The sequence below is a fragment of the Pipra filicauda genome, unplaced genomic scaffold (assembly GCF_003945595.2).
Source record: "Pipra filicauda isolate LSUMZ 115617 unplaced genomic scaffold, ASM394559v2 scaffold191_size1418713_pilon, whole genome shotgun sequence".
In the NCBI taxonomy this organism is placed as follows: domain Eukaryota; kingdom Metazoa; phylum Chordata; class Aves; order Passeriformes; family Pipridae; genus Pipra; species Pipra filicauda.
This window is the reverse complement of record NW_024104300.1, coordinates 1,027,777-1,043,041: the sequence shown is the minus strand read 5'-3', so window position 1 is coordinate 1,043,041 and position 15,265 is coordinate 1,027,777. Positions and strand designations below refer to the sequence as shown.

The 15,265-nt window shown below is 40.5% G+C and overlaps 1 protein-coding gene across 6 annotated transcripts; it reads left to right on the top strand.

Annotated features, from left to right (window-relative positions):
* Positions 1 to 5,158: 5,158 nt before the first annotated feature.
* Positions 5,159 to 10,841, top strand: IDNK (IDNK gluconokinase). Of its 6 annotated transcripts, none has more exons than XM_039380276.1 (5): positions 5,159 to 5,255; positions 5,605 to 5,635; positions 5,939 to 6,043; positions 7,771 to 7,814; positions 9,787 to 10,841. In XM_039380276.1, exons 1-5 carry the CDS (start codon positions 5,167 to 5,169, stop codon positions 10,136 to 10,138), a joined length of 621 nt encoding a protein of 206 aa, XP_039236210.1. In that variant the 5' UTR covers positions 5,159 to 5,166; the 3' UTR covers positions 10,139 to 10,841. The 6 variants fall into 6 exon arrangements, with proteins under 6 accessions (XP_039236210.1, XP_039236211.1, XP_039236214.1 ...); XM_039380277.1 differs by having other exon boundaries at positions 5,162 to 5,255; positions 5,939 to 6,025; XM_027721583.2 differs by lacking the exon at positions 5,159 to 5,255 and adding an exon at positions 5,324 to 5,458 and having other exon boundaries at positions 5,939 to 6,025.
* The last annotated feature ends 4,424 nt before the right edge of the window (positions 10,842 to 15,265 follow it).

The window sequence follows — 15,265 nt, the reverse complement described above, 5'->3', positions numbered from 1 at the left end:
GAAGCAGCATTCTAAGATACATATTCTCCCTGCCACTTCCCAAAGTCAGTGGGTGGCTATATCTTACTAATGCTTTGAGTGCTTTCAAAAGTGATGGTTCTACATCAATGCATACTATTGCTATTGTAAGTAATGTTGAAATATGGGGTAAATAACTTTTACATCCTGGCTCTTAAGAGACAAATACAAGATAAGACAATAAAATAATACATCTTTGCAAAACCAGTACTTACAGTGGAGGCCAGAATCTTTCCAAGTAACAAAGTAATCCTGGAGAAGCAACTTTTATTCTCACCCAGAGTGGAATAGAAACAGTCCTGGACGTCATCTTTAGCTATGCCTGATTTCTTTTTGAAGGGACTAAAAAAAAAAAAAAAGAAAATAGTCTTTCCATAATTCTGTGGTCTTCTTTATTTCCAGTCTGTCCCTGTAGTAACACTGAAGTTACTCCAGGCTACACGTGACTGTGGCCTGCAAGCAGTTAGCTGTGCCAAGCAGTTAGCTGTGCACTCCCCATGAGCGCTACCTACGCCAGCAGCCTCCTACACTCAGGCAGAAAGGTCCACATATTTTCCTGACTGCTCTGAGCATCAGACATAACCCCTTGCCTCTTGCTGTCACTTTTGAATCACACTGCTGCAGCTCTAGTTGTTATTCTGGACTAAAACCACTGTAATTTTCACATTTTTTTGCACTCTCAATGTGGCAGATAAGTAAAATGGTATTTTATGAACTTAGCATTTCAGACAGATTTTGATTTGTTGAGCACTTTTCTGAAGTATTTATGTTAGTCCACTGATTTTGTTCACATCACATGGAGAAAATTTTATGTGGTAAATCATACTTTGATTTCTTATACATAATTAAATTTGGTAGGACTACTGTCCAAACGTGGAGTTGATATTGAAAGATTTACTTTGGATTACACTGATAAAATAGAGTTTGTAAAATGAAGATGTTTTCAAAATCTAAGGAATAACCAAAACTAACTAATAAGTTAGGAACCAAGGAATAAAAATAACTAAGGAATAAAAAAAATAACTAATCTTCCACTTCTTATCTATGTTATTTTTTGAAAGTGAGTCAACCAGCCATTGCATAAGCAGGTTATAGAATTTCCTTTGTTGTTGCTAGAAAAATTTAAATCATTTAACAATAACTTCTGTGTTTAGAGTTATGCATGTTTAACCTTCAGAAAAATGTTTTCTTAAGCTTCCCTGTACAGAAATTGGTGAGCTAGGGCATGTTCAGATTATAGTACGATCTGAAGTCCTGCCTTCTTTTTTTGCCTCTAGCTAGTCTCAGATAATTCTTCAGCTTCGCAATCAAGCTGATAACATACCTATATCACTTAGAAGAAACAAAGTAAAGTCACTCCTATTCACTCTTACCTGTTTTTTTTGTACCACAAACTGGAAAAATAAGACTTATTTACAGTGCTCATTTTTTATTTCAAGAACATCGTACCCTAAGGGTCCGCACTTCAGTATGAAAAAAATGGGATGAGATATTATGTACAAATACTTTACGTGATTTTTAAAACGTATAACAGCTTTAGTTTGATTTACTGATCCCAGCTGTCTAAAATCTTGACAGATTTATCAAACTGATAATTTTCTTCTCAGTACTGGCAAATCCTGTTGCATGCTGAGAGCCAGTATGAACTAAGTTCTCCCCAAACCCCAAATATCTACTGTAGAATCCAAAGGAAAGGACTTCAGACAATGTATTGACTTTGCTTGCATAGAACAAATTCTGAAAATTTTTGGTACAGTTTCGATCAACACAGACATAATTTGATGATTATTTACTTAAAAATGAGGACTAACTGTGGCCATCAGAACAGTGGCCACAAATACTGTAAATAACAGTACAGGTTATTTCAGCTACTCTTCTCACAGTGAACACATCTTATTAACACTCTGTATTTACTATCAATACATACTCAGAATTTAATTTGAACCCCTAAATGTCTACATAAATTTAGCTGCTTGCAAAACAGTCTTTCTCTCCTTAGGATTCAGAAAGTTCAGATTACCCAATGTATCTAAGCCCTTGCTTTTATAAGAAGCAGATGTCCATGATGATGGATGTTCCTGGCAAGCTTTAAAAAGCCTGTGCACTTCTGTAGTAGTTCGCCATTATGCTGTGATAAGTTTCCATTAGGAATTACCATAGGAATGTGGGTTTTTCTACTTTGAATTTGGCAATATTCTGAATAAAATAGACCTTTCCTAGTATTCTTGAGAAGGAAGTAGATACAGTTAAGGAAATAACTCCAGGAAAGTAGAACTCTTTCATTTGTATTTCATGTTACCCTTCTCTAAAATTAGGCAGCTAAATTAAGTAGATGATGAAGCTTTACTGAATTCCATAAATTCAGTATCAGTCGATTAGTCAAACCAGAGTCTCGGAAAGACACTGAAAATACTCCCAAAAAGCCATAAAATATACCAAATTCCATGGTATCTGGAAAATTCTTTAGGGCCTTAGGAGTACTTAGTGGGTTTTCTGGTAGGTATTCTTCAGGTTTTTTGCCTTTTAATTCTGGAATGTTCATCCTTCACCACTGTATTTTAATTTCACTTATTATTAAATATAATAAATATCAGAAGACATTTACATTCCATTGTCTCTTATTTCAGCTATGTGAATGTATTGTGGAGTTCATTAAACCATACAGGATTTTTTATATAACTACATCAGGGCTTCAGAATCAAGTTATATATTCTGACAACATTAGAAATAAAAATAATTTTAAATGCTATGGAAAATCACCCATGCCACCTACGGCAAATCATCTTCAAAGAAATGGCAGCATCAGAATAAATTTCCTAAGATGTACATACATCATTAAATGATGAAGACTAATATTAAACCCCTCCACGTTATTAAAGAAATAATAAGTGGAAAAATATTTTTTTTTGTCTGTGACTAGGACAGACTGGGAGGAAAATCCTCATTCAACTCAAACGAAAAGGATCCACATATTTAACTTGATCTACAACTTAATTAAACACACCTTAAGTGGATACTGAAGCATACACAATGTGATGATGTTAAGTCAACCATTTGGCTGAGTTTTATCCAGTCATCTTTCCAGTAGACTACTAACATGAATTATATCTGCACAAGTCACATGAATCACACCAGCAGGAAGTCTGAATGTAATTGTCCTCTTCACATTGCCTATAGGCTCCTGTGTTTGTGCAATTCAATTAGTTTTCTCCAGATCTTTTTCTTCTCCCTGCAGCAGCATTTGCAGAGCACACTGCTGTCCATACAGCTCTGTCAGTGCATGCTCATGGTTTGTTAGCTTGAGATTGAGTAAAAGAGAACGCCTAGCAAGACCTCCTGCAAATAGACAGATAGAAAATAGTTATTAGATGACATCACACCAGTATGACATGGCTCTTTTTCCAAAATGCAAAGATAAGCATTGTGAAAAAACCCTGTTAAATAGAGAAGTATGTTTTCTCTGCTTTGTAATAATTAAACTGGATAAAATTGTGACAATCTGGTTACAAAAGTGGTCAGGTGTGCACTGCAGGTGGGGTAGCCCATTGCTCTTCATGTTAGCAGAATCTCAAGGATTGTTGTGACGGAGCAGTTAAAAGTTTTAATTTTGGGAATCAGAGTAGCAATTGTGACAATGTTTCCAGGGCCAAAGTGACCAATAGTATTTTTGCATTTGTTCATTTGGACCTTCTAAGAACCCTTATCTGAATGAAGCATTTTTCCTTGCCTCACAATTAATCAGCCAAAAAATGGAAAATATTCATGCAAATTCAATTAGTTTAGCACAATCATATGGGTATTACAGCAAAATACATATTCAGTCACAGGGCACCTTACAGGAATCATTGTGGTCTGTTAGTAATTTGAGGACTGGCCTGTTTCAGTAACAGCCTAATAACTTCCAAGGTTCTGGTCTTTGTTAAGAATTTCTTAATAGGTATGTGAAATACAGGCGGTTTCAAATCTCAATTACATGATCAGAGACCAATAACAGTCAAAAAAAAAAAAAAGGAAAAAAAAAAAAGCAAGGCATTCATCATTCATAATGTTACTTTAAGTGCCATGCAAGAGAAATAAAATTTCTTGCAGACTGGGAGACTTAATGTACTTTCTGAGAATTTCTTGTTTGATTCATATTTTAAAAAGTGAGGAAAAATATAAGGAAAACTTCAGCACTGGTCAGCAGCACCACTGCATTGGATCCTTGAAGAGCTTTAAAAATGTTATATATATGCACATGATAATAGCAAGAATACTTGGTATCTATGAGCATTTCCACAAATTTCCACAATCCTGCCCCTCTCCTCAGCCCTGATGAGGCCTCACCTGGAGTGTTGTGTACAGTTCTGTGCTCCTCAGTACAAGAGCAGCATGGAGCTCCTGGACAGAGCCCAATAGAGGGCTGCAAAGGTGATTAAGGGACTGGAGCAACTGTCTTATGAGGAAAGGCTGAGGAAACTGGGCCTGTTTAGCCTGGAGAAGAGACAACTGAGAGGGGAACCTAATCAATGTACACAAGTAACTGAAGGGAAGGTGTCAAGAGGACAGAGCCAGGCTCTGCTCGGTGGTGCCAAGCAATAGGATGAAAGGCAATGCGCAGAAACTAAAACACAGGAAGTTCAAACTGAACATGAGGAAGAACTTCCTTACTGTGAAGGTGACCAGGCACAGGTGCTGCCCTGAGAAGCCGTGCAGTCTCCCTCACTGGCGATATTCAAAAGCCGGCTGGACAGAATCCTAATGTGCTTGAGCCGTGGGGCTGGAGTAATGACGCCACCGGTGGTCACTTCCAGCCTTACCATCCTGTGATTCTGTGATTTAAAAGTATGACTGGAGCAATTCTTAAAGCAATACTAAAACAGAGTTAGCCACGGCATGGCCGATGCCTTAATTAAAGTTTAACTGCAGACCTTTATGAGCAAAAGGTAAAACAGCAACCAACAAGCACGCTTTAACAAAGACGGCAGAAATTACTGTTTCTATTAAATTCGCGTGTGTTGCTGGGGCTGCAAACGGTGAATACCATGATGGCGACCGCTGGGAAAGAAACGCCCGACCAGAGAGAGAAGCCTTAAACAAAGAGGGTCCGGGAGATGATCCGGTAACTTCACTACAAGGTTCGACTGCAGAGAATAAGAGCGGGGGCACATGACACGCGCCTCCTGTGTTCCCAGGAAGAGGAGAAGGATTATGGTCCCGGGTAGCCACACGGGGCGCCCGTGCCAGGGCAGGAAGAGGTACTTTGGCCGCTTCCCCCACAGCCGCCCCGGGGCCGCCCTCTGCCTGGAGCCGCGGGCGGGCCTGCACCCGCCTCCTGCCGCCAGGGCCGGGAACGAGGGCAGGCCGGGGCTGCGGCACGGGAGAGCGGAGGAGCAGCGGCAGAGCGGGCCCGGGCCGCCATGGTGCTGGTGGTGGTGATAGGCGTGAGCGGCTCGGGAAAGTAGGTATCAGGCAGGCGGCGGGGCAGAGATACGGATGCCCCGGCCGGGGCTCGGCGCTGCTGGAGCCCGGCCGTGTGGGTGCGGATGCGGGGGGTGCGCAGCTCACGCCGGCGGTGCGTAACTCCCCCTTTGTGCTTCCCCGCAGGACCACGGTGGGGTCCCGCCTGGCAGCGAAGGTAGGACCATCCCGCACCGCGTGTGGGCCGCCCTCCACGGGGGCGGGGCGGGCGGACACCGCCCTGCGGCCGCTAGTGCGGTGCCGCCTACACCGACTTCAGTTCAGTGCCGTGATGCAACAGCTGTTGCTGCTGCCAAGCCGACTTAGTATTGTTTTGCTAATCATCATGGCATAACCGATGATTCACACTGTGATGTAAGAAGACTGTAATTTCTTAGGTGTCGTCTTTGTGAATTCAGTGATCCTCATTATCTTCCTTGATATGGCTGAAAGACCCATAACGTATGTATTTTTTTCTTAGCTGGGATGGAAATTCTATGATGCAGACAATTATCATCCTCTAGAGAATAAAAAGAAAATGGCAGGAGGAACACCACTAAACGATGAGGTACCTTATATAAACCCTGTAAGAACTGTCACCTGGACTTTATCTCTGTAACCTCGTGCACGTCCTGTTAAAGTAGATGATGCTTTTACTATGTAGACTGGTCTGACAAGCACAGGTCTGCATTTGGTAAGGCGGGGGAGGCTTCTTGTGTTACAGAGGATTCTGGCTAAACAAGTAGTTTATCAAAGCATGCTTGGCAGATCACAAGGGGTATGCTGCTGTTTCAGAATTTGTCTGACATCTCTCCCTCTACATCCATGCACAGAGTTGCATTTTTGGATTAGAATCATAGAATCTTAGAATATCCTGAGTTGGAAGGGACCACAAGAATCATAGAGTTCCTGGCCCTACACAAGACAACTCCATAAATGTGTTACCCTTCTTTCAAGTCACTTTCCACCATTTATCACGACTGGTGGTTGACTGGGGAGGCCCCAGATGACTGAAGGTTAGCTAATGTGATGCCCAGCTAAAAGAAGGACCAGAAGGAGGATCCAGGGAATTGTAGGCCTGTAAGCCTGGCCTCAGTGTTGGGTAAGGTTGTGGAACAGATTATCTTGAGTGCAATCACAAGGCATGTGCAGGACAATCAGGCGTTCAGCTGCAGCCTGCATGGGTTTAGGAAAGGCAGGTCCTGCTTAAGCAACCTGATTTCCTTCTATGACCCACCTAGTAGATGAGGGAAAGGTTGTGGATATTGTCTACCTGGATTTTAGTAAAGCCTCTGATACCATTTCCCAAAGCATTCTCCTGGAGAAACTGGCTTCCCATGTCTGGGTTAAAAACTGGCTGGATTTATCTGAAAAAAATTCTCTAGATTCTTTTTAAAAGCTTCATTCTTTCACTGGTGTTTGGAAGCCTGTATGTTGTCTGAAGCAGCATTGCACACTTGAATGAGTAAATCATTGGTGCGTGCTGCTCAGCAAGAGCGAAGCATCTCTTCTGAAAAACCAGAGGTGTAAAATTGTGAGGGTCTTCTTAAATGCCAGGGGTAAGTTACTCTGTAATGTCAGCAACAAAATATTGTTGCATTTATTTGTCCATGTTATCATTTGTTGTGCTCACCCAGCAGTAACAGCACTGAAAGATTTACATGGGAGCAGTTGTTTTGTGCTCATTAGGCATGACAAAAGTTTGTGGAAGCTTAAAATTTCAGATTAAAGAAACAGCTAATCAATCACTCATGTTGTAATTGCCTAACTACTGAGCAAAAGTGTTGAAAAATTGTGGCTATGATTACATTTATTTGTGATTGCTACCAAAATAAATAGAACTAAGTTATTGAAGATAATTAGATTTAGATCTGTCTGTTCCTGAAAACCTCAACTTTGGTCCAAAATTGGGAGGGGGAGGTGTATGACACTATGTAAGGGAAAAGAAATAACAATTTAAGCTGTACATTTGAATTGTATAATAGAAGCAAGAGAGAAGTCGACCGTCCTTTAGGGGTTTGCAAGGTGCATGCTATGCTTGAATACATATTAACTTCCATCATATACTTGTAGATACCTGTAATATAAAAAGTTCTATTCCACTAAAAGCATCTTATTGATAATATGCCTAGCACTTCTTATTAGCCTTGAGGCGGTGCTAGCAAATCTACATAGGAAGAAAGAGATTCAAAACTGAACTTGCTGTACAATTTAATGGTAATTTTCATCTGTAGTTAAATGTTCGAGATGTTAGAAGCAATCATTTCAAATTAATTTCATAAAGAATTTTTAACTAACTTGTTTTCTTTCTAGGACAGGATTCCTTGGCTTTGTACATTGCACAGTATACTAAGGAGGTAAGAGAATATCTAGCTTTAAAAAGTTTTAGCTAAAGACAGAAAAAGTACCAGAAGTGTTTTTCCTCATTGCATTCCAAAGCAGAAATGTATGTAGTAGTGTAAAGACATTCTGTAGGTAGTAAAGTCATTCTATTTTGACTAATCTAAGCTGTCATAAGAATTGCTGAGCGTGAGCTAATCCCCGAGTAATAGTATGGGAAATTGTTGCCAATGATAGTTGTTTTTCTACTATCTGGGTAAAAATAATTTCAAGGATCCAGTTCGTTAATAAGCCTGACATTAGCTTATAAAGAACATATTCACAAAATACACCAATAATAACAGTAGGATAAAATACAGCTATTTTGAGTAAGATATAGTATTGAGCTTTTTTGACGCTGCTTGAGTTTCCTGGAGTATACTCTGCAAATTTGCAGATGACACCAAAATGGGAGGACTAACTGATGCAGAGAGACCTTGAAAGGCTGTAGAAATGGGCTGGCAGGAACCTCATGCATTTTAAGTAGTGCAAGTCCTGCCTCTGGGGAGGAACAAGCTCAGGCACTGGTACAGACACTGAGGGGCACTCAGATGTAAAGCAGCAGAAAAGGGCCTGAGGGAGCTGTGGTGGACACCCAAGTTGAACATATGCCAACAATGTGCTCTTCTGGCAAGGCAGGCAACGATATCCAGGGGTATATTAGACAAAGTATTGTTACTAGGTCAAGGGAGGTGATCCTTCTCCTCCCCTTTTCACTGGTGAGGCCACACTTGGCCTCGTGTGTGTTGGTTCTGCGCTCCTCATTGTGAGAGAGGCATGGACATACTGGAGAGCATCCAACAATGATGAAGGGACTGGAGCATCTCCCAAATGATGAAAGGCTGGGAGAGCAGGGACTGTTTAGCTGGGCTTTACACAGTGGCTGTTGCTTGTGCACATTAGGTGAGCATACCTCACTGGAGCACAGGTTAATTCACTGAGAAATTTGTCTGGATCGATTTGCTGGATTCACTGCTTTATGTTATGTGCTAGCCCAATGCCACTGCTCAGCTATGGAAACTTTGCAAAATCAAGTGTACTTTAAAAGAGCCTAATACCAGTGTTTAATTATTACTACTAGTAACTAGATGAGGCTGGCATTGGCTTACCTAGGTGATAATGGTAGGTATTAAAAGTTCTTACTTCCCTTTGAACCTAAATGTGCTGACCATAGAACGATTTTTAAATAGGTTTATACCTAATGTTGATTACAGAATGTATTTTCTTAGGCAGGCATTTTACTCACTCTGCATAGAGACAACTAATTCTGGATTTGCTTTTCAGTGGAACAGACATACCCATAGTTAATTGCTTTATTTTAAGAAACCTTGCCAGTAAAAAATACATGTGCAAAGCATCCACTGACCTGCACCCAATCTCTTGTTTAACCTGAAATGGGCTTATATGTAGTGCTGCCAATGAGGATGGTTACAGGAAACATAAAATATTACAGTTAAATCTGAGATGGTGAAAACAGGTGTTGAAAATAAACCTGCATGTGTTTTTAAGAACAGTGCTCTGTACTGTTCATCAGCCAGTTACCTCTAGACAGGTTAGTATAGTAATTTATAGATAACAGTTAGGGATTTGTATGGATAGTCAATTCCTGTTCTTAGCAATTAAGAAATGATCCTGACACTTCCTTATGCTAGAATTTAATTTAATTTGGGGAAGAATGGTGGCTAATAAACAAGGTCCCTAAAACTGAGATTTTACCAGGAGGCTGGCTGGCCTGACTTCATTTTCAAATCACATCTTTACCTGGATTGGAAATTTGGTTTCAAAATCCTGTCAGAATTACTCAAATACCACTGTCAATATGCCATTACTGCCATGGCTGTCCTCTTTGAGGAGCCAGGGCTTGTTTATCTTGTTCAGCAGAACTAACAAGCCATTTTGTTAAACTACATGTGAATATTTAAAGATTTTTGCTTTTTTTCTTTTTGATAGAGAAGACTCATCTAGACAAGATGCAATTCTGGCCTGTTCTGCACTGAAGAAGATGTATAGGCATATATTAGTTAATGGAGCATCTGCAATTGAGACAGAGCAACCAGAAGAAAAACCATCACTAAAGATCCTCTTTGTTCATTTGGATGGGCCTATAGACATCATTGCTGGCCGCCTGGAGAAGCGGAGAGGTCATTTTATGCCACCTGAACTTCTCAAGTCTCAGTTTGATACTCTAGAGCCTCCTAGTGCACCCGAGAACTTCATTACTGTCAGTCTAGAAAAACCTCTCCCTGAAATAGTGCTAGAGATTGAGAGCGCTATTCTTCAGGGTGAGGCATCGGTGGAATAATTTTCTGAATGACACATATAGAAATTCCCTTGAGGATATCAAGGTTATGGAAGAGGATTTTAATTATTAAATTAATTATTAAATCAAACCAATTTATTATTCATTATACTTAAATGGATTGCAATATTAAGAGCTGGTTTACTACTCTTGGGTTTTTTTCATCCTGACTCTGTAAAAGACATAAAAGGTATAATTTTCAAGAACTTTCAACTTTTTACTTTCAACCCTTCACTGTATGAAGCCAAAACTCCCATTTTAGTAAGAACCCTAAAATGGAAGTCAACACTCCCATTTTAGCAAGAGCCAGGAAAATCCTGCCAAGGTCACAAAGAATAATTTATTTTCTTAATTTTAATGTTTATTCTGTCAGACATGGAGATGGGCACATCTGCTATTACGAGATTAAGTAATTTACAGCTTTGCCAGAAACAATATATTTTTCTGGAAGAGACAGGAACATGCATGATGTTCCTACACTACCACTGTCTCACTGCCAGATTTTCAACAAGTTGCAGTCTCTGCATTTGTGACATTGCCGACCTCACCAGAGCACTGATGACGTCATGAGAACTTTCATGAACTCTTACTGTATGCACTGAACACAAAGCTAAAAAATGTGAGACAAAAAAAGGCAGCGGTGGTGACACAATATACAAAATACAATTGTATGGACAGCTTTGGAAATAAAGTATAAGTGGCATCATGCTGGCTCTGAACTTGCATCTTTAATGTACAAAGTGTACACTGAATTTGAGTGTGAATCAACCAGTGAGCTAAGGTACTGAATGCAAGATTGATAGATTTTTTTTTTTAGAAAACTTTCTCCTTCACAGTTGGACCTTCTCCTTCACTTCCCTTTTCTGGTGGGCTTTAGTCTTCCACCTCAGCCCATGTCCATACATCTGCTTTAAAGCTGTAGATCACACTATTCCTAACATATATTTTTCACACCTTTTTTGTGATCAGAAAATTCCAAATATCCAGTCGCCTAGCTCACAGAATTTAAGGTTAAAATCCATTTTTATTGCTGAAATATTTTTTAAAAAGTACTTTATGTCATGTTACACAAGAGGTGCCTTTTTAGCTTAACTAAATGAAATGTTCAGATAGTTTCTGTGAGAAAGATTTGAGTTTTGTCTGAATGGAGACATCCCCATGTGCTGTCAGATGTGGATTACTTTTAGTGTGTCATGCAATTTTTTTTATTCCTAGGGGGATGGATGAACTCCTCTAGAAGCAAACTCGTGTTTCAAAGCGTCTTTAGTGTCATTTTTACATGGATAATTAGTTGAAAAATGTTTGTCTTCATTCTCACTGTGTCTAAAAATAATAAGGGCTTTGTGGTTTACTAGACAAACTACTGTGCTTAAATCACAGTGCAATAAATGGGCATTATCCTCCTGAAAGTGGCCATTTTTAGGCACAGAATTGGGATTGTAGGCATTAATGCACACACCCAGAAGTGGTCTTCTCCTGTTTGTTTGTGACCTGAAGGGAGAGAGAGAATACCAGACAGTTACCAGTTTTAGTCTGCTGTTGTAACTACAGCTTGCTCTCAAATCACAGTCTGTTTGTTATGAGAGCCAGTGTGCAAGTTTAAGACACAAAGTTAAGTACAAGAGACAGGCATGTGTGTCTGCTTCTTAGCACCCTCAAATTTCAGACCCCTTCAGACCAAGTGACTTGTCAGAACTGTACAAGTTTAGCAGCAATGAAAATCACAGAAACGGCACCCTCTTGCGGCACCTCTCCTTTTAATGAGGTCTTCATCTTCAGCCAATACACCATTTTACAAACGAAGAGCTTACCTAATGTACCCACTATTAACTATAGATTTATGCACACTTTTTTCAGACACGATAAAAACAGATCAGGACACTCTACAACAATAGAAAAGCAGCTACATCCTGCCATGCACAGATACAATCAAACCTTTAAATAATTTTTTTTAAAATGGGCAACATTTTCAAGTGTGAGTTCTGAGAAGGCAAGCCTCTAATTTTAAGATCTAGTTGTCAGCATTTATAGAATGCTCACAAAGTGACTGTCACCAACAGAATATTGTACTCAACCGTTAAAGACCATTCTTTTTTAGGGAATGCTATGTAAGCATCTTGGGGTTTATAAGTCTTCTAAACAAACTAGTATGTTTGTACTTACAGGCAGTTTATGCTTCTTCAAATTAGGTCAGGGTATTTCTCACTCTCCTTCTATGCCACGAATATTTCCTTCCCTTAACCTTTTAATATATTTGCATTTTGCTTTTACTTAAAGGTACTGCATAGAAGGTTGTTGTGAACTTAATCAGTTAAGTAGTCTGTTACCTGCTATTCTGAAAGACAACAAAGCATTACTTCTGTTCACTTATATCCTGTGCATCCCAAATTAAAAGATTAAGATGTGAATTATCCCAATACTAACCACATAAAACTACCCTCAGATGTTAATGAAGCTGTGAATATGTACACTAGAAGAAAAAGCAGAACAATCCCTGCCCAAACACAATCCTACACCATTTCATTTACTTGTTGGGTTTTAGAATCATAGAATCATAGAATCATAGAATTGATTGGGTTGGAAAAGACCTCCGAGATCATCGAGTCCAACCCTTGGTCCAAATCCAGTCCATTTACTAGATCATGGCACTCAGTGCCACGTCCAATCTGCGTTTAAAAATCTCCAGGGATGGTGAATCCACCACCTCTCTGGGCAGCCCATTCCAATGCCTGATTACTCTCTCTGTAAAAAATTTTCTCCTGATATCCAACTTAAATTTCCCCTGGCGGAGCTTAAGCCCGTGCCCCCTTGTCCGATTGCTGAGTGCCCGAGAGAAGAGACCAACCCCCACCTGGCTAGAACTTCCCTTCAGGTAGTTATAGACGGTGATGAGGTCACCTCTGAGCCTCCTCTTCTCCAGGCTAAACAACCCCAGCTCCCTCAGCCTCTCCCCATAGGACTTATGCTCCAGTCCCTTCACCAGCCTTGTTGCTCTTCTAGCAGTAGTTTGATAATCAGGCAAGGCAGTTTTGCAGACAATCTTGTCAGGTGACTTGGTCCAATGTAGGGGAAAACAAGAAAGTAGAAAAATAAACAACCTGCAGGCACACATGCCTTTCTGGTCCAAAATGCAAGCTGCAGATTTCAAATACAAGTTATTGAAGTGCTCGGAGTTAATGATAAGATTGCTTCTGAAAGAAGAAGTAGATGATAACTGTGAAGAGAGAATTTTAAGGACGGACAGAAAAAGGGGCAACAGGGAGAGGGGCACAAACAGGAACATCGTAATATGCTATTAAGCCAGTTAAGTGTGGGTTTTCTTTTATTATTAAAGATGTTGTGAAAACTCTACCTATAAACCTTGTTCTGTTTGCTGTTTTCTGACAAAACTAAAATTTTTACTATGCAAAAAATGGCTCAGTGTTTTACCACTACTTACCAGAAACTTAGTAACTGTTATTAGTTGACAATAGTTACTGATAAATATTGACTCTACTTCAAGAAGTAAGCTTAGCTGAAGGCTCAGTGTAGAATTTAGGTACAACTTCATCTCTTGATGAATTGCAATGAAATTGTATTTCAAATTTAGCGTCTCTTAATTTATAATGTGCAACAGAAATATTTACATAGGTGAGCTGAATGTTGTCTCAAGAAAGTTGGTTAGCAGTCTTGGTAAAAACTGTTTCGTCCCCACCTCACCCTCACCCTTTCATCTGACAGTAGCCTTTTTTGATGTCATGAATTATATTCTCAAAACGACCTGCCTACTGAACGATGAGGGAATCCTAACTTTTTTAAAGCAAAGTCCCAGTAAGGGACACTATAAAGCCAACTCAAATTAGCTTCTTTGAAGATTCTAATAGTCATTGTGAAAACAACTCTAAAAAGGTAGTCATTATTCTACAGAAACGACTTGCTATCTATCCATTCCTTTTCAGAGGGTCCTGTAACCTCCCTCTTCCAGGCTGAAGGAAAGGTGAAGTCCTAATGTATAAAGGCCAGTCCTTGCTTGGGACAACAAGACCCCTTCTTGCCCACCTCACCCTCCCAGGTGCCTCTGCTTGATAGGTATGGGGCTCTGGATGTGGAAGGTCAGTCAATGGATGATGAAGATGATGGTGCCTCTCCACCACAGATGTTACCAAGGCCAGAAAGACCTACACCTCGTATCAAGACCAGTCCCACATGGAAGAAAAGAAGGATTAAAGGATTACAGTGGCAGATGGTTCCCTTCTAAAGGGAACGGAAGGTCCAATATGCTGGAAAGAGACTCCCCTCAGGGATGTCTGCTACTTCCCTGGGGCACACGTCAGGGACTTTCTAGCCTAGTAAAGTGCTCAAACTATTACCCATTGCTGATCCTCCATACGGGTGGTGACAAACTCACAACATGTAATCACAAGGCCATGAAAAGAGACTTCAAGGTCTTGGGATGATTGGTGAGGGAATCTATTCTTCCACGTGCAGGTAGTGACTGAAAGAAACAGATGGACCCAGTCTATTAATACATGGTTCTGTGGCTGGTGTCCCTTCCAAAATTTTTGTTTGTTTGATAATGGGATGGCCTACATGGCACCAGATTTTGCTGGCATCAGATGGGATCAAAGGCATCGCCTCTCTCAAAAGGAGAGAATCTTTGGTCAGGGGCTAGTGGGGCTTATTGTTATGTTATGGCTTTAAAATAGATATAATGGGGGGGGATATCATCAAGTTTAACAGTGATAAGCTGTCAGATGACTTGCCATCCCACTTACATCAGTTAGATGCCAGAGCCAGCAAGAGATGCCCAGATCCTGGAGAGGGACTGCAGGTCAGCAGGAGAGCACCTGAAGGATAGCACAAGGGAATTCCAGGGACTCCAGAGAGAAAGTCAGCTTCATGGGGGGCCCAATTTAAATGCCTCCATGCTAATACATGCAGCATGGGGAATAAACTAGAGATGTGTGCATGCCTGCACAGCAATGATCTTATTGGCACCGTGGAAACACAGTAGAAACTCGTAAGACTGCAGCACGCTGGAATGCAAGGATAGTCTCTTTAGGAAGGACAGGCAGGGGAGACCAGGAGGAGGTGTTGAGCTGCCTGCCAATGACCAGCTAGAGTGCACGGAGCTCTACCTTGGGAGGGACT

Excerpts from the sequence above, each read along its gene's own strand:
- IDNK (XM_039380276.1), top strand. The coding sequence starts at position 5,167 with ATGACACGCGCCTCCTGTGTTCCCAGGAAGAGGAGAAGGATTATGGTC. Across the intron at positions 5,636-5,938 it reads GGTCCCGCCTGGCAGCGAAG|CTGGGATGGAAATTCTATGA; the intron begins GTAGGACCATCC and ends TTTTTTTCTTAG. Across the intron at positions 7,815-9,786 it reads TTGCACAGTATACTAAGGAG|AGAAGACTCATCTAGACAAG; the intron begins GTAAGAGAATAT and ends TCTTTTTGATAG.